Here is a 25,459-nt window from a genome sequence, read left to right on the forward strand (position 1 = left end):
AGCCGGCATTTACTTCCGCTGATCCTTTGTATTCCCTCAGATACAACAAATCGAACAAGAAACCGCTGTCAGTGTTATTTTCATGCGAGATGGGGTGCCAACTCATTTCAATGCAACGAATATTCAGTTTCCGAATAGTTCGTCTGGTAGATGTGGCCCTATTCCCTGGTCACCTGGAAGTCACAGTCTCACTCCAATGGACCTACATTAAGAACATTTTTGGAGATAATTTACCTGACTTAGTGTTTCTCAGAGAAATGATCACTGTTGTCATCGAAGCTGTCACTCCAGACATGCTCCAGCGTGCGAGACAAGAAACTGTTCATCGATTCATTATCTGCCGTGGCACTAATGGGGTACACAACAAGAACTCCCATCTTGCCCTTCATTTTACCACTTTCCCTCCTTCACAAATATTTGACACATTTTTAAGAGACTCTCCCCACAGCTTATTCCACAGCCTGGTGGAGTTGCGTGTCCGATCTTTGTCATACATGTTAAATTGGTCCAGTTTTGCGGTCCGATACCTTTGCCAATCTCATATAGTTATTCCAACTTTTAGGAACAACGTATTTTTGGTGGTTTTCTGTATAAACGTGGTGGCATATGTTGAAACACAAATACCCAGTATTCAAAGACAGGTTAATCAACTAGACGTGGCTAAAATCCTCAACCCATGCAGTAATCGAACCAGTGACCTTCTGAACCTAAGGCCACTACGCGTAGTGACAATTCAGCCAAGAAGTCAGGCTATATCTTAGTAAGCCATTTATCATTATTTAATGTGTGTTATTTTATTATGGAAAAATATTTATTCTGTATCCATTCATAAATTGTGGTCCTACGTACAGAAGAGCCCAATGAAGGAGGATATGTCACGATTGTTTCATACAGTTTTAACAATGTAGTAGCTGTTTGTACAGAGCCATAAAGGAGTCGTATTTATTGTGAAAGACACGTTAGGAATTTTCAAGGGAATTTAATCGTTGACTAATATTATCAAATGTTCCTCCTCTGTAAAAACTGAATACTGAATACTAATTCTAGTATGAAATTTATTATACAGAAAATATATTGTTTTATGAGCTTTTGCGATTGTGAGTTTCCCTTTGACTCACATTTCTGTTAACTTACTGACAAGTTAATACTTATTAATCATAATAAAAGCTCCTCATTCGGTAGAAAACACATACTGAGCCATCATACATTTCGGGGTTAAATACAAAAGAAGAACCAAACTCTTAATAGTGAACCACTTCACACATATTAACACAATAAAGAAAAAATAGAGAGAGATTGCACCTAGAGACAGAAATCAGATGTAGAGCTGCGTTAGCCAATGCACTGTTACTAGTTCATTGGATCACCCTGTAGCTCATACAGAGCTACACTATTCCTGATGATATGTAACTGATGAATACTTACCTTTTGTACGTTATGTGCCAGGAGAATAAAGCGGTGGTCAGGAGACATGACGAAACGTGCAGGATTGATACGTTTCTGTGAAAGAGGAGAGAGTATTAATAAGTTATAATGTCAACACTTTTTACAGATGTTACGCACAGTTACTGTCAGTATCATTTCTGTATCTTAAATTTGATTTTCAATAAATAGGTGCTCCTAAGTAGAACTAGCAATCAAGGCTGAAGGGCTGCATTCCAGAACTGGTGGCCTTTGGCAACTATCTTGAGTTTTGGCTTTAACACTTAACTTATATAAACGATATTACCTTTACAGATTTGATTCTCTGGGAGATTTACGGAAAGGAAAATGGTGAAAACATGTCATATAGGTAACTTCCTCATTAATGGAAATGTTGCTGTCAGTCTTAGGATATAACGTCTTCCTCCTCGTTAAGACCATAGTAGAAACACCGCTAGAGAGTCAATGTTAAATGTCTTCAAAAATAATATTGCAGCACACGTGAAACTACCGTTGGTACCAGAAATTTCGCCCAGAAGCGCAAACATGATTTTTTTTTTCAGTTATATTGGAAGATATGCTTGAATAACCGTCTAGAGCATAGTTTAACAGAATGCTAGGGTAATGCTTCACTGAATGCCATATTTCCAATTATAGAAGAACGGTGACATTTATTAGATTCACATGCAGACATTTTTACATGATCCGTTGCTCAAAATGTTTGAAGACCCTTCATGAAAATACAATAGCAACAACGATGACTGAATTCAGACCCCTTTGATAAATGTTCTCTTCACTTGAGATTCAATCTGAAGCCTTTCCCTTGCATGCATTGTACTAATACCCCACTGTTGGCAGCCCTGAAGATGGTTTTCCGTGGTTTCCCATTTTCACACTAGGAAAATGCTGGGAATATGCCTCAATTAGTCCACGGCCGCTTCCTTCACACTCCTGCCCGTTTTCTATCCCATCACCGCCATAAGACCTATTTGTGTCGGTGCGACGCGACGTAAGGCCAAATTGTATTATAAGTACTAATATAATTTATAGATTTAAGATATTCTCTTTGTCAGGAGATTTTGTTCCAAGAGATCAGATGGAAGGCAGATATAGCTAATAATGATAGAAAGTATGGGGATCGAAAATCGTACGAATCAAACGTTTTGGTCCTGGTACACTAAGGGGTATAGTAAAGTGAGGTAAAAATGGTTTATTATTACAATGCATATATCGACGGTTAATTTTAATAGTAATAGAACTGAAAAATAAATGGATTTTCGAGAACAAGAGGTTTAGGTTATAACAGGATCATTGGAAGTAAATGCCGGCCCCACGATGCAGGGTTAGAGCGCCTGCCTCTTACCGGAAGGCCCCGGGTTCGATTCCCGGCTAGGACATAGATCTTTACCTAGATTTGAGGACTGGTTCGAGATACACTCGGCTTACCTATTACAGTTAACGAGCTATCTGACGGAGAGATGGCGGTCCCGGTCTAGAAAATCAAGAACAACGGCCTGTTAGCCACAGGACTCCTCATAACCTGCAGACCTTGCGCTGAGCAGCGGTCGCTTGTAGGCCATGGCTTTTCGGGGCTGCTGCGTCGTGGTTTTTTTCAATGAAAATAAATATTAACATTTATTTTCATCCGTACTAGAAATGTTTTCACAAATATTCAATAATATTCAGCTTTTTGCATATGACTGTAGTATGTGGTCGAGCTGGTAATCTGCTTTGCCGGCAAACAAGCGCGCTTAGAAGAGCCTTGAGGCAATACTGATACGAAACAAGCTGTTACAACAGGCACGGTTTCTGAACATATGTGCTTACATAGGGATTTAATATCTAACTAATCTTCTAACCAAGATGATGTTTCTATTTCGACAAGGAACCACTTCAGCTCATTGCGTACGATTACCGGTAATAAGCTAACCGGTATTACCTTGATATTTCCGGGTCCTCATTTTATTTTTGTGGAAGGGAAAGAAGGAAACGTTAGTAAAAATACATTCGATGGTTCATTGCAAAATCATTTATCTGGAGTTTCCATTTTAACGTCAAAATATCTTATATTTCTTCTACCGGGAAAAATCGTACTGAAGTGGATCCTAATTCTGCACAATAAGCAACCTGGTTTGTTGGTTCCCCTTGCAATCAATCAATCAATCAATCAATCAATGATCAACATTTAGGTCTGTCGCCCAAGCGGCAGATTCCCTGTCAATTGTTTACCTACCGGGCGAGTTGGCCGTGCGGTTAGGGGCGCGCGGCTGTGAGCTTGCATCCGGGAGATAAAAACCAAATCAAACCAAACCCCATGGCACTACAGCCCTTGAAGGGCCTTGGCCTACCAAGCGACCGCTGCCCAGCCCGAAGGCCTGCAGATAACGAGGTGTCGTTTAGTCAGCACGATGAATCCTCTCGGCCGTTATTCTTGGCTTTCTAGACCGGGAACGCTATCTCACCGTCAGATGGCTCCTCAATTCTAATCACGTAGGCTGAGTGGACCTCGAACCAGCCCTCAGGTCCAGGTAAAAATCCCTGACCTGGCCGTTAATCGAAACTGGGGCCTCCGGATAAGATGCAGACACGCTATCCCTACACCACGGGGCCGGCGCATCCGGGAGATAGTGGGTTCGATTCCCACTGTCGGCAGCCCTGAAGTTATTTTTCCGTGGTTTCACATTTCCACACCAGGCAAATGCTCGGGCTGTACCTTAAGGTCACGGCCGCTTCCTTCCAACTCCATACGTCGCCATACGACCTATCTTTGTCGGTGCGACGTAAAGCCACTAGTAAAAAAAATGTTTACATAGCTTTTTCTTTATTTTCAAAGAACTTGGAAATTTATCGAAAATTTCCCTCGATAATTTATTCCGATCCCATATTCCTCGTCCTATAAATGAGTATTTGCCCCAATCTGTACTCTTGAATTCCAACTATATCTTCATGTTATGATCTTTCCTACTTTTAAAAGCTCCACTCTTCTACTTACGTCATTCCACTCCAACTCTCCACTGTCAGCTCGAAACATTCCACATAGTCGAGCATCTTGTCTCCCAAGCATTTCCAGCCCAAAGTTTGCAACATTTTCGAAACACTACTCTTTTGTCAGAAATCACCTAGAAGAAATCATGCTGCTTTCCTTCGAATTTTTTTCCAGTTTTTGTATCAAGTAGTCCTAGTGAGAGCCCCATACACTGAAACCATACTTTAACTCCGGTCTTACCCAAGACTTATCCGCCCCCTCCTTTATATCCTTTCTTCTGTGCATAACAAAATGAAATTGAAATTCTTTCACGTCATCACTTGGCAGTGTGTCATTCGGGATGTGCATACAGCTATCAGGGAAGAACAACTGTTACAAGTGATTGATTCTTCTGTTAAAATTAAACAAGTACGATGTATGTACTGACGCAAACTTGAGGACAATGTTTCAACTGCTGTTTCAATACGGGCCTGTGGTCATTTTTTAGAATCACTCTCTTCCATGCAGTGTGAACATATACTTACTGGGTGAGGTTTATCTATATGGGGGCGCCACTGCGTATTCGCTATAATTGTTTACGCTTCGGACACATCAGTAAACACTGTCGATCTGAGGATAGATGCAATAACTGTGGCGTGTCACATGCTCCAAATCCTTGTTCACTGCTTCAGCCTGCGTACACTGTGAACGTCAACTTAGTAAACAGTGTCCTGATTACCATAAACGATTTGAGATAGATGAGGTTTCGGCCAAGTTACCCCTTGAGGAAGCTAAGGAAGCTGTTACCAATAAATGCTGAAGTGGTTAAGCAATTAATTTTCCGATATGAGCAACTTTTTCTATTTTCATCAGGATATCGAAGTCACAAAAGAAATATATTTTCCATAGTCGGTGGTCTCGTTCAAAGTTACCCAGACCATCAATACCCATCCACTATTATTTTCCCATTCACATGAAGTCAGTGAGTTGGGGAACAGTGGGCACCTCAGCCACACTTGATCGCACCCCGTAGTGACGAGTCTTTTAATTAGAAGCCTCGTGTCGGTAGATTTATTGGATCGTAAATGAACTCCTGTGGGATAAAATTCCGGCAATTCGGCGTCTCTGGGAAAGAGGGACGTAAGGATTATTATTATTATTATTATTATTATTATTATTATTATTATTATTATTATTATTATTATCATCTTCTCAACCCCCCAATTCTCTCTTCAGAATAAATTACTAGAATCCATAGCCTACATATTCAGCTTCTACAAGATATTCTATCGAATTGGGGTATTCCGTCAGCACCTGAATTACGTGATAGAAGACATAACATTCATCGAAACTTGTACTTGAATACCAATCAGAAGTAGCTCATAAACATAACCTTCAGACACGATCGACACATTTTGAGGTCCGGTTTCCCGCAGGTATACCAGTTTTCCTCAATATACTGTTCTGTGACCGAACAGAGATAATGGATATAGAGAGAGAGAGCGATCTTCTTATAGAAAATAACATTCGTCACAGCGAAATATCCCTTACTTTCATTGGTGTGACATGAAGTTGTAAGTGGCAATCTGTGAAAATATTGTAAAGGAAGGAAAATAATTAATCTGTTAGGGGTGCGCAGCTGTGAGCTTGCATTCGAGAGATAGCGGATGAAGTTTAGTACGATGGTCGATGCATGTAAAATCGATAGGTGATGTGTACACGCTTTGAAACATGACAATTCATACTGCTGCTCTGTTCCCAAGACTTTTAAGCATAGCTAATCCTAATGCTGCTCTTAACGACGTCGAGCTAAGGATTGATTACGTGACCGTGACGTCACAGCCAAGTGCTCTTGTTTGGTAAACATAGCCACGTGCTTTTTTGACAGCTGTCTTCTTGACGAACTCTAACCTCACTTTGAAGGACAATAGAGCGTCGCTAACCTCACTGCTGCCATCTTTACGGCGGTAAACCTCAAGGCTGCCACCTTATGCATGTTGTAGCGCGGAATTTATAATCCAAAAACAGAACATTGCTAAACTCTCTGCTATCATCTTGAAAAGTTCAGTGTTCCCAACACTAGTTCGAAAAACGTAACTCATCGCACCTCGGGGATTTTATTAGGTAAGACGTAACCCCTAGGTTCCATTCCTTGTTCTGAACATGAAACCATTTACAAATAAAGATTAATTTTCTACACTTAACAAAGTACAAGCGTTCTTGCTGATAGCGATCGATGAGGTTGTTGCTCCTTTAGCCCTTTAGCCCTTTTGCCTATTAGCCCTTTAGCCCTTTTGCTTATTAGCCCTTTTGCCTATTAGCCCTTTAGCCCATTAGCCCTTTAGCCCATTAGTCCTTTAGCCTATTAGCCCTACAAGGAATGTGCGGTAATCTAATCTTCTTAGAACAAAGGTATCCCCTGACATGTTCTAAACACATGTTGTATCGAGTACAGTGTTCTATTTTAGTCTTGATTACTTATTTAGTGTTCTAAACACTTCAATCTATGTTCCGATCACATGATAAAGTTCACGGCATAGAGTGCAGTGTTCGATTCTAGTCTTGTTACGTTTCTTTTGTGATTTGCAAGTCTAAACATGCTTAATGACGTCATCACTACAGCACGTACTTACTCTAGCTATTCCAATGCAGGTATAAACTTGTTCGATAGAGCTATGCCTTGACATAAGAGGAGGCCTTAACAGCTTATGTATAGCCGCTATTGTCTAAAGATAGCTGCTGTGAAGAAAAAGCACGTCGAATTTTTCAAATTACCCGCCACCACATTTCAAAGGTATGAGGTTTAGTGCTGTAAAATACCTGCACGATGCAAAGCTAGCTTTCTTCATCAGAGCAGCCACCATCTTGTGTGAGCACCTCTAGACCGTATCATAAGCAGCTGTTTATAGTCATCGTCTTGTCGCTGCTACCTCCCGCAAGCACCCCTAGGGCGTCTCATAAGAGCAGCAGCAATCTTGTGCAAGCGCTCTTAAGCTGTCTCATAAGAAGCTATGTATAGCCGCCATCTTGTAGAAATAGATAGCTGCCAATGCCAAAGGGCCTAAGTAGTAATCGAACCGTCGATCTCGTCATTAGACTATGTTTTTTTAATGTTATCATGTTCCTGATACTGCAAACCTAGGTATTAGGTAGAAAAATTTTGTCAGTTTTGCTCTACGATGCACCGTTTTCGAGATATTTAACATTTTGCATTTAAGCCCCAAATTTAATGAATCGAACTAGCACGACACGTTAGCCTCTAAGCTAGCTTTCTTCATAAGTGCAGCAGCCATCTTCCGCAAGCACCCTTAAGGCGTCTCATGAGGAGTCGTGAATAGCCGCCATCTTGCGTCCGCCATCTTGCGCAAGCATCCTTAGGGCATCTCTAGCCATCTTGTGCAAGGACCCTTAAGCCACCTCATAAGAGCAACCGCCATCTTGCGCAAGCATCTCTAGGGCGTCTCATAAGGAGCCTTGTATAACCGCTATCTTGCGCAAGCATCCCAAGGGTGTCTCATAAGAACCTATGTATAGCGGCCATCTTGCATAAGCACCTTTAAGGAGTCATGTATAGCCACCATCTTGTGCAATTAGCGTCGAGAGATGGCTGATGTAGAATTTTTCTTTTTAAATTATCCGCCACCATATTTCAAAGGTATGTACCTAAAGAGTGTAGCACTGAGGTTTGCGATGTAAGATGGCGGATGACAGCTGATAAAAAGCGCGTGAGTTTGTTTACTAAACAAGAGCACGTGGAATTTTTCAATTTGCCGCCACCACATTTCAAAGGTATCTAGCTAAAGATGGCAGCACGGTGCTCTCTTGATTAAAGATGGCGGATGACAGCTAACAGAACTTTTCAAATTGCACTCTACTACAGAGGGCAGCACGGTGCTCTGTAGATTAAAGATGGCGGGTGACAGCTGACGAAATTGCCCGCATGATAGCAGCACAGTGCTCTATTGATTAAAGATGGTGGATGACAGCTGTCAAAAAAGCACGTGGCTTTGTTTCCAAACAAGAGCACATAGAATTTTTCAAATTGCCGCCACCACATTTCAAAGGTATCTAGCTAAAGATGGCAGCACGGTACTCTCTTGATTAAAGATGGCGGATGACAGCTAACAGAACTTTTCGAATTGCCCGCTACTACATGTCATAAAGAGGGCAGCACGGTGCTCTGTGGATTAAAGATGGCGGATGACAACTGACGAAATTGCCCGCATGATAGCAGCACAGTGCTCTATTGATTAAAGATGGTGGATGACAGCTGTCAAAAAAGCACGTGGCTTTGTTTACAAACAAGAGCACATAGAATTTTTCAAATTGCCGCCACCACATTTCAAAGGTATCTAGCTAAAGAGTGCAGCACTAAGGTTTGTGATGCAAGATGGCGGATGACAGCTGTCAGAAAAAAGCACGTGAGTTTGTTTCCAAACAAGAGCACGTGGAATTTGCCACCGCCACAAAGAGGGCAGCATGGTGCTCTCTTGATTAGAGATGGCTGCTGTTACGTAGAATTCAAAGGTATCTAGCTAAAGAGGGCAGCACGGTGCTCTCTGGATTAAAGATGGCTGCTGTCAAAAAACATTTTTCAAATTATCCGCCACCACATTTCAAAGGTAAGTAGCTAAAGGGGGCAGCACTGTGCTCTATGGATTAAAGATGGCGGATGACAGCTGCACGTGGATTTGTTTATCTCGCGCTAGTGAGGTTAAGTTGGAAGCACTGAGGTTTAAGCCCGTTAAGATGGCAGCACTGCGGATGACAGGTGACGAATTTACAGCTACTGCGATAAAGAGAGCAGCACGGTGCTCTGTAGTTTAAAGATGGCGGATGACAGCTGTCAAAAAGCACGTGGCTGTCAAAAAACACGTCTATTTGTTTATCTCGCGCTAGTTAGGTTAAGTTGGTACTACTGAGGTTTAGGCCTGTCAAGATGGCAGTACTGAGGTTAGCGATGCGTTGTTGTCTGTCAAAAAGCACGTGGCTGTCAAAAAACACGTGGATTTGTTTACCTCGCGCTAGTTAGGTTAAGTTGGTACTACTGAGGTTTTGGCCCGTCAAGATGGCAACAGTGAGGTTAGCGATGCGTTGTTGTCGATGATAGCTGTCAAAAGGCACGTGGCTTTGTTTACAAATTCAAATTTCCCGCGGGTGGTGGAGGAGACCTCTGGGTGGCCTCTGGCTGTGGTGGTGGTGGTGGTGGAGGAGGCCTCTGGGAGGCCTCTGGCTGTGGTGGTGGTGGAGGAGGCCTCTGGGAGGCCTCTGGCTGTGGTGGTGGTGGAGGAGGCCTCTGGGAGCCGGAGGAGGTGGTGGCGCCCGAATCCCTGTATTATACTACTACTGCGTGCATTCAAACAAGTTTCAAGAAGAATTCAGTTTTATTTCTTATATATATTGTATCAAATCATTTAAACAAACTTTATGTTGTGTCACTGTATACCAAGTTCTTTGTATACAACACAAACTATAGAAATCCTTCACCTCCCCTGATTTTTGGGTTTATTTCTTTGTTTTTTTTTTCATTTAGACGAAGAGACACAGGCTGATGATGCACCTGAACCGCGAAAAGAAAGTAGATGGTGGTGCAAGGAGTGTAAGGTTGGACTGTGCATAGCCGAATGTTTTTAGGGCTACTATATCAAAACAAACTATTCCTAAATCGATACATTTTGTATTTCAAATGTAATTGTGTTTATTTGTAGCTTACGCAGCCGTATCAACGATTAATTTTTGTTTCAGCAGGCTTATTGGTATAAGTTGAATGTAAAAGCTTTTTCCGTACATTTTTTCATGTTTTTCATAAGACTAATTCATAAGATAAATTACTTAAGATATGTATTTTCTGATTAATATTTTCATTTTGGATGACTGACACCTTCATACGATACGAAAATCAGGTATGCACTATGTTTTGTTGTTGTGTAATAATGTGTTAAAGTTCATGAAAAAGACCCAGTTCACTGCCAGGCCATGTTAAAGTATGGTAGTGTTGAAAGTGAAAAAATATCTAGGGACAATAATAAGCAGCAATGGCTGACTGGTAAAACAGGTACAGGAAATATGAAGGAAGAGTGTACCTTGGCTCGTGTACAAATATTAGAGGGAAAGATGCCAAATGTAGAATATAAAGTTCAGAAAAATACGTTTAATTCAGCACTTAAAGCCAATTTATTGCAAAGAGCGGGAAATGGCCGAGTAGGTGATGGAATGATAGAATTTAATGTAGTCGTAAGTAAATTTGTCAATACAGTTTCTGATGCAGTCAATGGAGTGAGAATGATATGCTAAGGGATGAGTAACTAATAGAGGCAGACATTGTTAAATGGTTGACAGAGCGAGTTGGCCGCACTTCCGGGAGCGTAGTTGTGAGCTTGAATTCGGGAGATGGTGGGTACGAATCTCGCCGACGGCAGTGAAGAAGACTGTTTTCCTGATTACATGTTAGCTGACATCCTCGGTGGCCGGGGTTCGATTACCGGTACTGTCAGACATTTAACACTGACAGGAGGGCTGATATGTGGTTAAAATGGTACACGCATCTCACTTGCATTGGGAGCGTGCTGCACGACCTCGGGATGAGGTCACGAATTTCATTTTAATTTTGTTCTGAATGCATGGGTAAATAGCATACTGGCCGTTGGTCCAAGATGTCCTTGGTTCGATTCCTGGAGGGGCCGGGGATTTAACCTTAATTGGTTAATTCGTTTGTCTGGGTATTTGTGCCATCTTCATCATTAGAAATTCATCTTGCAGTCATAGGCGCGCAGGTTGCCTATTGGGAAACTACTCGAATGACCTACACCAGGCCTTTCTGGAGGCTGTATCCCATTCTTATCTGTGAACTGCCAAATGTATATTGGAGCACCAAAGATATTCCCTATTCTCCCTGTATGAATGACGAAAGGTGCGATATTCCCGTTAAATTGTAATATACCAGTACACCTTCTGTTCTTTTGAAAGGGGTAGCGGCGAAACTGGTATCTTAACGGGATATAAAATACATTTTAATTTGATTTCGTATGGCTATTACTAGCCGAGTGCAGCCCTTGTAAGACAAACCCTCCGATGAAGGTGGGCGGCACCTGCCATGTGTAGGTATCTTCATGGGAAATATAATATAGTAATGATCTCTTCTGAACTTTAATTGCTGGTAAAAGAGGAGGAGGTCAAACTGTTTGAAGAATGCATCTGTGAAAAGGAGGACCGGGGCCTCCTAAGTTTTGATAACATAATATCATCGAGGTCGGAAGGGAACTGTATTTTGAACAAGAGAGGTTCAGTAGCGAAGGTGAACATGAAGATCCTGGAACAATAACGTGGAAGCAATACAAGACTAAGCAGGGAACCACTTCATGCCCTTTACCTGAGCAAATTACGTTGTCGTAATGAGAAAAGGGAATGTTTCTACTGTACGCTCCATTGTCCCTGCAGATCTAAGGCCTTGTTGACTCGCCTATATATTTCGACCTTCATTTGAACTAATGTTTGGATTACTGAATCCCTAAATGTAGCCTACTATAGGGTACATCCATTATAACACCCTAATTGGGAATTTACCGAGTAGCACTCAAATGGGTAGCATTCATTATGGCAGGCCAAGGCTCTTAATGAGCTGCATCTATAACTGGATTATAGTAGAAGCAATAAAAATTATTGCATTTCCGGTGATTACATATTATTATTATTACTCTTATTATTTAATCTCTCCCCAATTGCTACGGATTGTATAAGGCACTGGTCTAACTAAATTTTATACCATACGAGTTACTTAAGGAGTCGAAAACCAATTACATGTTATTCTTGCAAGTACCACAGACCTCATAGAACCCCATACAATGGAAATATGAAGAAAACGAGTAGTCAACTGTACCACTGATACTAGAAAAAGTAGATAAAGGTTGACCATTTAAACATGTATAAATTCTTGAGATGCTAAGGTCCTAATTTTCCACAATATGTCGAAGGGACTGACCATAAAAGCCTGAAGTGCACAGTCTAACTACGCTTTAATCTATACTGAAAAACAAACGGATGAGCATAGAATTCCTGACTTTTACGTTAAGCTTTGATGTTAAGGGAACTGATAACAACAGAAAGAAATGTCCATGAGTGCGCTGCCGGCTGGAAATCGAGTTGTCGTTCACTTAGAATGATAAAGCGTCTTGCGTACATAAAAGGGGAATGTAAAATTACTTTTCACATGTACTGAAGAGTTTCATTCACAAGATTTATCTGTTATATATCAGAAAATAGAGTTAGCCGTGAAAGCAGCATGTCACGAATGATTAGACTGTCTTTTTCTAAGAGGTGAAATATATCGTCCTCTCTGAAGGAGAATTTTTCGTTGGAAAAGAGAGGCATGCAATATACTTGTCTTTGTAATCAATGCGTCACTGTACGGGAAAGGAAACTTGTTAAAGTAAGTTAAACAGATTCTTTAATGGAAATCTACTTGTAGGACGCTGGCAGAATTCCTCCCAAAAAAGAAGAAATATATTGTACAGGAGTTCACAGAATTTCAAGCCAAAGCTTATCGACCTTATATACATGATGCATTGGAATTTCGCAGACTATTAAGTGTGTCAACATGTTTTAATTCTTTCATGGTTCTAAATACTGCATTATGATAGTTATTCGGAATTATGAGGAGTGAAACAAGAAAAACTAATTCCTCAGGAATTACCTATAGCCTAAATTATGATGATGATGATGATGATGATGATAATGACGGTGATGATAATAGGTGCTGCATAACCATGGCTTTAAAAGCATACTTGGGTCACGTGAAAGCAAGTGGCTTCGACTCCCTGTGAAAAATACTAACATTTAAGAAAACGTATTTTCACTTCTGAGGTGCCACATGACCCAGCGGTTCACTCACTCTACACCAGAAATGAGTACCAGGTTAATTCCTGCGAGCCAAGGCGGCCGGGAATAGAGCTAATCACTTATCTCACGTAGTACCGAGATTTCGGTGAGTGGAAGCTTTTACTTTCTATTTCTCCAAGAACCTTCATGGCCTACAAAACGATAGATTTGATTTTAATAATAACCCTTTATTAAGACAAGCACTTTATTCTTGATCGTAAAACTACTTTTTGTGGCTTTTGGGTTCAGAGGTGATGTATAAGTAGATTTGAAATGTTTTTGGAACGGAATACTTGTCTGTTTTACTTAAGAAATAGTAGGGTGGCTAAATACGTATTTAGACACCATCCGTGCCAGCGCACTCCACCTTGCATGTGGATAAGTAGCCGCCATTGCAATTTCAGAGTATTAGGTGTTTTTAATATTATTTTTATTTACAATACAAGAAAGTTCAATGTAGAATTTTCGTTATTGGAGCATTACAAATAAAACAATCTCAATTGTATGGAATGATGCAAAGCACTCCTAAAGGAACGCGACCTCACACTTTTGAACAAACAAGACAGGATCGCGTTATAGTCCTTTCTAATGTTGAGAACATTTCTCAGCAAACAAAGTAGGGCCGGGCTGAGTGGCTCAGACGGTTAAGGCGCTGCCCTTCTAACCCCAACTTGGTACGTTCGATCCTGGCTCAGTCCGGTGGTATTTGAAGGTGCTCAAATACGACAGCCTCGTGTCGGTAGATTTACTGGCACGTAAAAGAACTCCTGCGGGACTAAATTGCGGCACCTCGGCGTCTCCGAAGACCGTAAAAGTAGTTAGTGGGACGTAAAGCAAATAGCATTATTATTATTATTATTATTATTATTATTATTATTATTATTATTATTATTATTATTATTATTATTATTATTGTACCGGGCGGTACACCTCCGCTCCGCTGATTCAAACATTGCGCCAGTTGAAACTCCTCTACTGGAGGAAGCCTGAACTTTAACTACAGTGTTAATTCTCAAGTTTCTCAGAAGATGTCCCTACTTGTAAATTTTGAAGTGTTCTGAACTGTGTCGTTTTCGATGTATTTTTGTTTTGCCTGTAGTAAGAAGTGTGAACATTCTCTTCTAGATGGCACTACTGAAGGACTACAATTATGCACCCTAGTGCGAAGTGAAAGAACTATGTTTTTGGAGAAATTTTGTGTTCATAAGTTTGTTCTTTGTTAAATTTCTTTCAGTCATTGTTTAGGTTGGCTGTATAACCCTTCACCTTCCGCCAGTTTTTAATTCGACCAATGAGTAATTTTTGTAATTAATTTCCCACCAATCCTGGTTTTCTTCTTCAGTTTTGACATGTAATCTTTTGGCCGTCCAATAAAATGCTTGTGGGCGGGTGTTATCTTTCATGAAAGGTCTCGAATGTTCCACGAGGGTATATAAACTGCTGATTTTCGGGTCTCTGCGCCACTTCAGTAACATCTATCAGTGTGTAAATTATGTAGCAGGGGGCGGGTAGCGCCTCTTTCTTCGGGCAACGGTTTTTCAATAAGGTAATGGCCTTTTAATAACTTCTTTTCTTGCTAGCTCAGCAGTTTAACTCTCGGGGCAGGTTCGATACCTCTTACCATGTAACTTTCCTCTAAAATGTAAAAGACTCTTGGTATAAATTCTGATTTTTTTAATCTACAAATTGGGATAGAGAGTGCCTAACCCTCTCGAGCTCCCATTCATTTTGTTTTGAGGTGACTACGTTTTCATAACAGTTTCCCTTTTACTCGTAATGTCGTAAAGTTTTCTATCGTGTCACCTCCGTAGAATGGGATTAGCCCTTGCATAAGTGGCCTAGGGCCAAATTAGGTTTTAATAAAGTATATTCGGAGTGCCAGTTTCGCCTCCACTCAAGTTTGTATTTTGGGGCCTTGTAATTTTCCTGTTTATTTACTAAATCGGCCTCAGTAGGTTGGGTATTTTTACCCCTGTGTTTATGTCCTTAGAGGACAACTTGAAGGTGGAGTTTGGTGTGGCCTTTGATAGGCTGGAATTTTGAGAGCGGGTTGCTCTTCCAAAGAAATTTGTTTCTGTGTGCCTCGAGGAGGCTTTTGCTATGTAATTGGGAGCAAGTGCTCTTGAGCATGATTGGGGTCTTCTGCCCCTTGGTTGAATCTTGTATACGGGTAAAGTTGGGCTTACTGCTCAAGAATTGTGTGTCTGGCTCTCGGAGCCCAAATCCTGTAACACTGTAATTGTACCTTCTCGATTTGTCGTTAGGCTACTGAGTACCTGTTATATTTGTTATTTCTTGATCTTGAAAAGAAAATATAACCTTGTTAAATTTTAAATTAACTTTAATTTCGTAGATTGAGTCCTATTCATCCCAGCACCTTCTTTCACCTCTAACTACCACGGATAACTCCGTAACAATTATTATTAAACAAAGTAGGGGTTCCATACTACGAAAAACTTAACATTAAGCCATTTCCTCAATTGGGCCGAAATTGAAGGGCTAAAGGTCCCGGAAAGGTTTTAATATCAAACTGAAAAATCGAAAATCGCTTGTGGCCTGGAAGCCGTTCCGTAAAACAGCCTGAAATCGCTTGTTTGTTAACTAATTTTCTTTTTGATTCAAATCCTAGCCAATTTAACTTATTTACATAATTATTTCTGTAGTGTATTCGTTGGTTCAATATCCTCAGACATTTTTTGATTTTTGAAAAATGTCCCCACCGAATGTAGTTATAAGGGCTTACGTGAAACTCTGCATTGACTCACATTAGCGCTCGTAGTGGTGCTTAAGTGAAACAATGCATTGACTCACATTAGCGCTCGTAGTGGTACTTAAGTGAAACAATGCATTGACTCACATTAGCGCTCGTAGTTGTAGAAAAAGGCAAACAGCTAATCGACCGGATAACGATGATTAAGAAAAGAATTATGATTTTTAGGAGTGCATAAAGAATATATTCTCATACATTATTATATTTTATTTACCTAATATTCGTAGCTCATATCCGTAGAATGTTTTCATCATTGAGTTACTTGACTGAAGGGCTAGAACTGTGGATCTTTTTTGTGCTACAATGAGCACAGAGCCTGTTCTTGCCTCTCACAGGCATATGCTCGCCTACATTGTCAAAACTTAATTTGAGCGGGAAAGACGAAAATACCACAAAAAAAACAAACAAAAAAAACAAAACGAAAATGTGGGATTATGTTCCGTAGTCAAGAGTAGCGAAATTGTTACTGCAAATATCATCTATGCAGTTCAAATTCCACTTAATAAATACATCAAGGTAGATTAATTTTTTAGTGCCATAATTCATAAAAATTCGGAAGCTACTGGTCGAGTTGGCCGTGCGGTTAGGATCGCGCAGCTATGAGCTTGCATCCGGGTGATGGTAGCTTCGAACCCCACTGTCGGCAGCCCTGGAGATGGTTTTCCATGGTTTCCCATTTTCACACCAGGCAAATGTTGGAGCTGTACCTTAATTAAGGCCACGGACGCTTCCTTCGCACTCCAAGCCCATCGTCGCCATAAGACCTATCTGTATCGATGCGACGTAAAGCACTAACAAAAAAAAAAAAAAAAAAAAAAACCTACGTAAAATGAAGTAAATGGAAACACAGAACTGATTAATGCTAGGCCAAATAAATACTGAAATGAAATAATATATTGAAATAATCTATATAAATAAAATTGTTCGTGTCTGTTTGTCTGTCTGTTTGTTCCACCATCACGTCGAAACGACTGGATAGATCTCAACCAAACTTCATATTTAGAGTATACTCATCCGGGGAAGGTTTCGATATGCATATCATTTTAAAATCTTCGAATACACGGGGGGTTTATAGGAAAACCAGAATGGTTTTTCCACCATCACGTCGAAACGGCTGGATAGATCTCAACCAAACTTCATATTTAGAGTATACTCCTCCCGGGGAAGGTTTCGATATGCATATCATTTTAAAATCTTTGAATACACGGGGGGTTTATAGGAAAACCAGAATGATTTTCCACCATCACGTCGAAACGGCTGGATAGATCTCAACCAAATTTCATATTTAGAGTATACTCATCCCGGGGAAGGTTTCGATATGCATATCATTTTAAAATCTTTGAATAGACGGGGGTTTATAGGAAAACCAGAATGGTTTTCCTCCATTTTCTCTTATACTATTGATTTTCTGTACACTTCGTTTACCGTACGTGAAACGTCTCTTCATTATAAACAACTTTCGTTATGTTCATAATTTACCTTACTCTTTACATGACGGAGAAATTTACAATTTTCTGCTGGTACCATGCTCTGCATTGAGTGACCGACGACAACGAACCTACAGGTTACCATGGCACCGTCTCTGACTGCATGCCAGCAGGGAAGTAACGTATTGCCATTTTCCTCATCATGCTTTTAAATTCGTGGTTGTTCCTTGGGTAGAAGGCAAGAGAGGCGTCAATCGGCCTATCTGCGGGATATTGGCGGAATATCGTTGGATGTTATAACCGCCTTCGAATAGATTAAGTAATAACACCATTAGTCATCTTCTTATTATTTGTTTACCTAGGAATCAATGGACCTAAATTTCTCCTCTGTTACCGCTTTATTATATCCATAACTCACACTAGCATAATTTATTGAGGGACATTTGATTTTCCAATACATTAACTTGGCATTTACATATTTGTCGTTATCCGGCTGTCCTCAGTTATAATCCATTTTCTATTACTTTCAACTTTCTTAACTGCATTATTTTCTTCCTTAATTACGCCGTATGTACGCGAGTGCTACAAACTACTGGATGTATTTCCACCAATACTCATATTTAGAATACCCCTGTCCTTGATAGGTTTTAGGGCAAATATTGTTTCTAAATCCCTGAACTGACTGGGGGTTTAAGGGAAACCGAAACAGTGATTTTGCACTTCCACAAAATATACACAACCAACGTTAATTTAAATGTACCTGCCTTGGTAGAAATTAATTACTAAACCTTTTTTCTCATGTGCATCATTTCGATACGAGGATTAATAAGGGAGATATCATTAACGGACCGTTTTTTCGTACAAGTCCCATCGGACTTTAATCACGAGCGGGTGCGTGTAAAGCGTATTCCTTACAACTTGAAAACTACTGAAGACATTCGAACCTGTCCAAAGGTAGGTTTTAAACGTAAATAACCTGGCGGTTTATAGGGAACCGAAATGGTGATTTTACTCTTCTACAATATATACAGAACAAGACCAACGTGACTGGAAATCGACCAAAACGTGATGGAATTCCACCTCTAAACCTTTTTTTCATGTGCATTTTTTCGTCAGGAGGATTAATAAGGGAGATATCATGAATGGTCAGTTTTGCAGGTTAAGTCCAGCGGACATAGCCAAAAAGGTGTTATACATGGAGCAGATTCCTTATCTATATAAATCAAATCGTAACGACTGTGTGCCTCTACACTGACTATTTTGGGGAAATTTTCGTACAACTTTCCGTTTAAGGGGTAATAATGACCATCTGCATAATTTTTGGTTTAGTTTCCTGAAAGTCCTAATGTTTGCCCGCCTCGCCCAAAATCCAGATTGCGGCATAATCTGCCAAATGAAAAAGAAGATAATTGAAATTTGACAAAATTATACGTTTTAGCCTGTAACGAACGGAAAACATCCAAGATCATTAAATTTTTCACTTTTTATCCCCGAAGAATATCGAAATATGCAGGCAATTTTAATGATGGTGCAGACCTTCGGAAATTCCTATCACATAACAGATTGCACAATCTCCGTTCAATTTGGAATGATCTACAACCTTGGTCTTATGACTTTTTGCCGTATCTGTATCCCTTTTACATTTGATTTTTCTCTATTAATGGATGTTAAGTCAATTTGGAATTTTCACATGCATAATTCATACCTTCGATTACTCATATGAAATACAGAATCATCAAACTCTTCACGAAAATTGGCCCACCCAGTAGCCATATATGAGCCAAATGCTATGTATGTAGCTGTCACATAATTATCCGAAAAGTAATGTAATGTGAGATAATCTTACAAGAACGTTACTCTGTTCCACGTTTCTAACTCAATCTGACCCAAGAATAGATGACATATCATAGGACCAGCCATTTAGGCCACTAAATCCGGCGTGTCTTATGGTATAATCCTTTGTCGATATGACGTACGTTTAGTAGCAGTTAATCTGTAAATGAAGGTCTTCAATATTGTAAACACGCATATACTTTCGTATGTCGATCTATATATATTCACTGATGTCGATTTGTAGCGATCGAGAAAGGGTGGGTCTGCTATTGTAATCAGTACTCCCCACACCGACTTTGACTGGCAGTATGAAAGGGTTCCTTCTCCAACTCCTGTGTAACTGTCATTAGTAAGGAAGGTCTACAATTGTAATGAATAGTTCACTTCTCCATTTGACTTGCAGAAGGCAAGTGAGCATGCAGTTTTGTTTAAAACTCCCCTACCCGATTGTGTTTGGCAGTAGGCAAGGGTGCCCGCCATTATAAAGAGATGTCCTCATCTAAAATGTGACTGGCATTAGGCATAGTGGCCTGCTATTTTGATGGAAACTCACCAACTTGGTGTGACTGGCAGTAAGCTGGCTGGAAGTAGGAAAATGGGCCTGGCATTATAATGATAACTGCACAACTCAATTTCGAGTGATAGTAGGGTAATTGCCTGCCATTATAATAAAAACTGTAATCTGTCTGGAAGTAGGAAAGGGGGCTGCCATTTTAACGAAAACTCCCCAAATCGATTCTGTCCGCATAGTAGGCAATGGGGCCTGCAATTATAATGTAAACTTCCCAACTCGATTGTGAATGGCAGTAGGCAAGTGAGCCTGCCGTTATATCACAAATCCATAACAAACACTTTACATTGGAAACAACGTACGGGGACCTCCCCATGCTCTTTCTCGGATAACGCTAAGAGACATGCAATTTTAAAACAATCTTATTTACTGCATGCACACTATTTACTTCGATATTCGAATACAATGTAGAATACCGTAGCGAAGCACGGGTACATTCGCTAGTATACAATAAATCAGCTTATTTGTGACTTTTGCTATTGGATGAATGTTGAATGATAATACACACATAAATATAGCTCAACCATTCAGTTGCATCCAGCAACGAAACAGATTTTGGCAAACGTTAAGCAGTTCGTGCTTTAATTTCAATGACCTATTGCTGAGATAATAATACATTATCTAGGGCAAACTTCGTGTACACCCCCTGTGGGTGGGGGACGCAGATGAAGAATACGCCCACGGTATCTCCTGCCTGTCGTAAGAGGCGACTAAAAGGGGCGACCAGGGGATGATGGCATTAGAACCATGAGATTACTTGCGATTAGTACCATTACGTGCAGAACACCATGGGTCGACGGCACTTGTGACTACTACCACCTTGCGATGAAAACCATTGGCTTACGTTAAATAGGAACAGTACCATGATGCGACGAACACTACGGGTCTGGAAGTTGCTTGTGATAAGTGTCATCGTATGCATTCCTCCGGATCGGACGAGTTGGCCGTGCGGTCTGGGGCACGCGACTGTGAGCTTGCATCCGGGAGATAGTGGGTTCGAATTCCACTGTCGGCAGCCCTGAAGATTGTTTTCTGTAGTTTCACATTTTCACACCAGGCTGTACCTTAATGCTACTGCCGCTTCCTTCCCGCCTTTCCTATCCCATCGTCGCCATAAGACCTATCTGTGTCGGTGCGTCGTAAAGCTACTAGCAAGAAAAGCATTCCTCCGATCGGTTCCACTGTGTTCAGAATGGGTCTGCGTTACCTATGATTAGTACCACTTGATAAGAAACTCCATGGGTCTACGTTGTCTGTGATTTGTACTGCTATGTGAGAAAAACCATGGGTTTGGCTGGCGCCCGTGATTAGTCCCATTATGTGAGGAACACCATGGGTCTGCGTTGCTTGTGAGTAGTAACCGTATGTGCGAAACACTATGGGTTTTTATTTGTCTACGAGCGTTGCCATTGTGTGTGACGTACCATGGGTCTACATTATCATAATGCGAGAAACACGAGTCTACGTTACCTGAGATTAGTGATTGGTAGCATTATGAGTAGCCAATGACCTGGATTTTGGACCTCTTTAGATAATAAGTATCATCCCAGTTGTCCGGCTCCATGCCTATATGGTTAGCGTGCTGGCCTTTGGTCACAGGGGTCCCGGGTTCGATTCCCGGCAGAGTCTGGAATTTTCACCATCATTGGTTAATTTCCCTGGCACGGGGGCTGGGTGTATGTGTTATCTTCATCATCATTTCATCCTCATCACGACGCGCAGGTCACCTACGGAGTCAAATTAAGAGACATGCAACTGGCGATCCGAGCCCGTCCTGGGATCTCCCGGCACTAAAAGCCATACGCCATTTCATTTCATCCCAGTTTATTAAGGCGTTGTGAATTGAATACACTGATTCTTTTTTTCACGATCATTTTTTCATAATCATTCGTTTTCGATTATAGTCAGTGGATAAATTTTGAAATTTCAATTTTCCTTTCGTTCACTTCGTACCATTAGAGGTCAATGACCTAGCTGTAAGCCCCTTTAAACAACAAACGTAATCAAACTTCGTGTGTGACTTCAGAGATCATTTACGTACCGACATCATACGACATAATATGCCTTCCGAGGTTCTATTCACTTCCCCACTTGTGTATATCGAGTACAAATGAGTGAATTCTTCTATATCATATCCCTCATTTCCTGTGATCCTTATAGCCTGAAGCGTATAGTGTAACACTAAATCCGGATTGAGCTATGTTTAAAACATACCCATAAGAACAGAATGTTCGATTTCACGTTAAACTTTGATGTTACAGGAACAGATAACGTAAGGACAGGTTCATAAGTGTGCTGTCGGCTGAAAATCGAGCTGTCATTCACATGGAATGATAAATCATCTTGCGTTCACAGAAGAGCGAATGTAAAATCACTTTCCACGTACAGTATAAAAAATAGTTTCCTTTACAACGTTCAGCTTACACTCCTGATGGAGTTTGCATTGGAAGCAACATACCGATTCAGTCTAAGGAATAAACTGTCCTCCTTTTAAAGAGTAACATATATCCCCTGCCAAAGTAGACTTTTCTAATTGCGAAGGACAGGCGTGCAATATAGGCTACTAGTAATCGTACACGATACGGTGAAATCCAGAAAATGAACTTGCTGTAATATGTTACCCAGATAGGTTGTAGGAACATTTCACACGAGGATGGCCAAGGCATAATTCACTTCTTCTTTCTGACCTTCTCGCAGTATCTTGGGATCGGCACTTAGTGTTGATATGACTCAGTTTTATGGCTGGGTAACCTTCCTGACGTAAATCTATGTGGTTGGATATACTCATTATGGCGTACCGAACGAGTAGTTGAATGGTTTAGGCCACGCAGCTGACAACTTGCATTGGGAGATAATGGGTTCGAAACTCATTGTAGGCAGCCTTGAATATGGTTTTCCATGGTTACCCATTTTCACACCAGGCTAATGCTGCAGTTGTACTTTAATTAAGACCACGGATAGTTACTTCCCTATCCTAGCCCTTTCCTACCCGTCGTCGCCATAAGATCTATTCTGTGTCGGTCCGATGTTCAGGAAATCGTAAAAAAAAAAAAAAATCACTATTGCGTATTTCTGTGGTAGTTGGTGATGTGTTGTGTGTAGAAGAAAAGTATATTAAGATTAACGGAAACACCCTGCTCCTGAGCCAAAGGAACTAATTATACGCAGATAATATCACTGACTCACTTGAGAATCGTACCCTGGGGCCATTTGAACCGATTTTGCTGACCATTCATCCAAAGAGATGGACCAAGTCATATTTCACTGAAAGGAAAATGACATTATAGAAAGTCACTGAATTTCGGACCCAAGTTTACCGGCCCTATAAACGTGACTCAGTTTACATTGTTACGACTATTGAGTGTGTCTAGATGTTTTGATTGATGTTGTCACGGTCTGGAGTACTAGTTGTGATAGCTATTTGTATTTATGCCATGTGAAAGGCTAAATAGTACTACCGGGCGAGTTGGCCGTGCGCGTAGAGGCGCGCGGCTGTGAGCTTGCATCCGGGAGATAGTAGGTTCGAATCCCACTATCGGCAGCCCTGAAGATGGTTTTCTGTGGTTTCCCATTTTCACACCAGGCAAATGCTGGGGCTGTACCTTAATTAAGGCCACGGCCGCTTCCTTCCAACTCCTAGGCCTTTCCTATCCCATCGTCGCCATAAGACCTATCTGTGTCGGTGCGACGTAAAGCCCCTAGAAAAAAAAATAGTACTAAGAAAGTTGCTGGGCTTCTTTGTAGCTAAATCATAAATGATCAGCAAGTTCGTGGACTGGCGCCTGCAGGTTAGGCAGCCAGGCAACACGGACCCTTTGCATGGATCCCAGCGATAATAATTTATAACTGTTGGAAACACTGATGAAATATATTGGTAGGAAGATCGTGTACATCAGCTCCTGTGGCAGTGATGATCTCCTAGGGGGAACGAAATCTCTGCGCACATAGCTTTGTTTAAAAGCGAGGGAAAGAAAAATTATATTGTACGATATTAGAAAGTATGGAGGATGAGACAGAACGGTGACCTGTTGCCTTGCCAGTTCCTCCTGAACAAGTACAAAGCGATGTGTAGGGACGTTGTCATGCAGCAATAGCCTGTTCTTCTACACCATAGATCAAGACCCAGACGATGAATTAATTGTTAAGATGGTGAATGATCTCCTTGTGGCTGTTCTCGTTTACATTTTCTCCTTGTGGGATAACTCTATGTGCATGATTCTTAACAAGTAAAAAACAGATCAAGCATACTTTACCTATGGGCCTAAATCGTATTGGTTATTTTCCATCCTTGCACTACAAGCTATTTCGACTCCATCGTCAAAAACATTTCGCAAGCGGATTTGCCGATTTTTTTGCAGAAGTGGACGTTTTCCCTTTACTCAAAGTGTGACAGTCTCGCGTTCCGCCACACGAATTCAACTATCTTCCACAACGGAGACCGTTGTTCGGCTTACACAGTGGAACTATGCGGCCAGTCGATGAACATATGACCTGTACTACGTATAAATATTGGGCCGATGGCCGTAGATGTTAGGCCCCTTCAAACAACAAGCATCATCACGTGTATGTTCAGTCTTCAGCCCTAAGGCTGGTTGGATCCTCAACAGCTCCGCCATCAGCTGTCATAGATGGCCTAGGCATCACTGAAGAGGCGTACCAGGGAAATGAGGAGTGAGGTAGTTTCCCGTTGCTTTCCTCAACGAGCCAGAAGTTGCTTTAACATATCAGTCTGCCAAGCCCACTGAAATGCATGCACCAACCGACCCTATGAGCAACATTTTCACACCATTCGTAGCAGGGACTGGCTGCAGAAGGAATGGCATTATTAGCATCGCTCCTACCTCAGTCACTTTCATATTGTCAAAGCCAAGTATAAGACAGAGACAGATCAATGAAAGTAACAAAATTACTCTAGCCCATACCAGAAGACATAGTGCACAGTAAACACTAGGTCCTGCCAGCAATAAATAAATAAATAAATAAAATAAATAAATAAATAAATAAATAACAGCCAGCTCTTATTTCCTCCGTTCAGACAGAAATTTCTCAAATACTAGAAAGCCTGCAAGGTACAGGAGTACTTGGTGATCTAAAATTCCCATGGAGAGATCTCAAAAAGGGATGCTCTTCCCAAATATCTGAAATTCCAAAAGCAGTCCTTCCAATTATCGTAAAGAGTTCATGATATTTTTTCAATGTCTCATATTTAAGAGAACCTACCTAGAGTTCAGGAATCCAGAATTAAGAATGGTCTAGGGTCCAGATTAAATTAAAAAGAAATCTCAAAGGCAGAACTCTCACGAAATTTCATGTTAGCATGTAGACTGACCCTAATCTGTAAGGGTACAGAATACAAATTAAAGTGAATATTAGAAGTTTATGCACCTAGGTAGAGGTTCTTTAAAATACCAGTAAAACAAGGGTTCCTCGAATTGGAACACTCTAAGACGTCAGCAGACTTCGACGTGATTCGTTTCTGATATTTTCAGCACAGAAAGAGAGCGCTTAAAAAACAACGCTACTCTTCTGGTGCAATAACAATGATTATGATATAATAATAATAATAATAATGATAATTATGTCATGGACGGATGGAA

At 40.8% G+C, this 25,459-nt stretch overlaps 1 protein-coding gene across 1 annotated transcript in view; it reads right to left on the minus strand.

Annotated features, from left to right (window-relative positions):
• The window catches only part of Dpp10 (Dipeptidyl peptidase 10), a 355,670-nt gene that overhangs the window by 177,648 nt on the left and 152,563 nt on the right, over nucleotides 1-25,459 (minus strand). Inside the window, exon 4 of the mRNA XM_068226855.1 lies at nucleotides 1,426-1,500. Within this exon, the coding sequence (XP_068082956.1) occupies nucleotides 1,426-1,500 (75 nt within the window). The remainder of the gene's footprint in view (nucleotides 1-1,425; nucleotides 1,501-25,459) is intronic.

This window comes from Anabrus simplex, chromosome 3, assembly GCF_040414725.1.
Source record: "Anabrus simplex isolate iqAnaSimp1 chromosome 3, ASM4041472v1, whole genome shotgun sequence".
Lineage (NCBI taxonomy): Eukaryota > Metazoa > Arthropoda > Insecta > Orthoptera > Tettigoniidae > Anabrus > Anabrus simplex.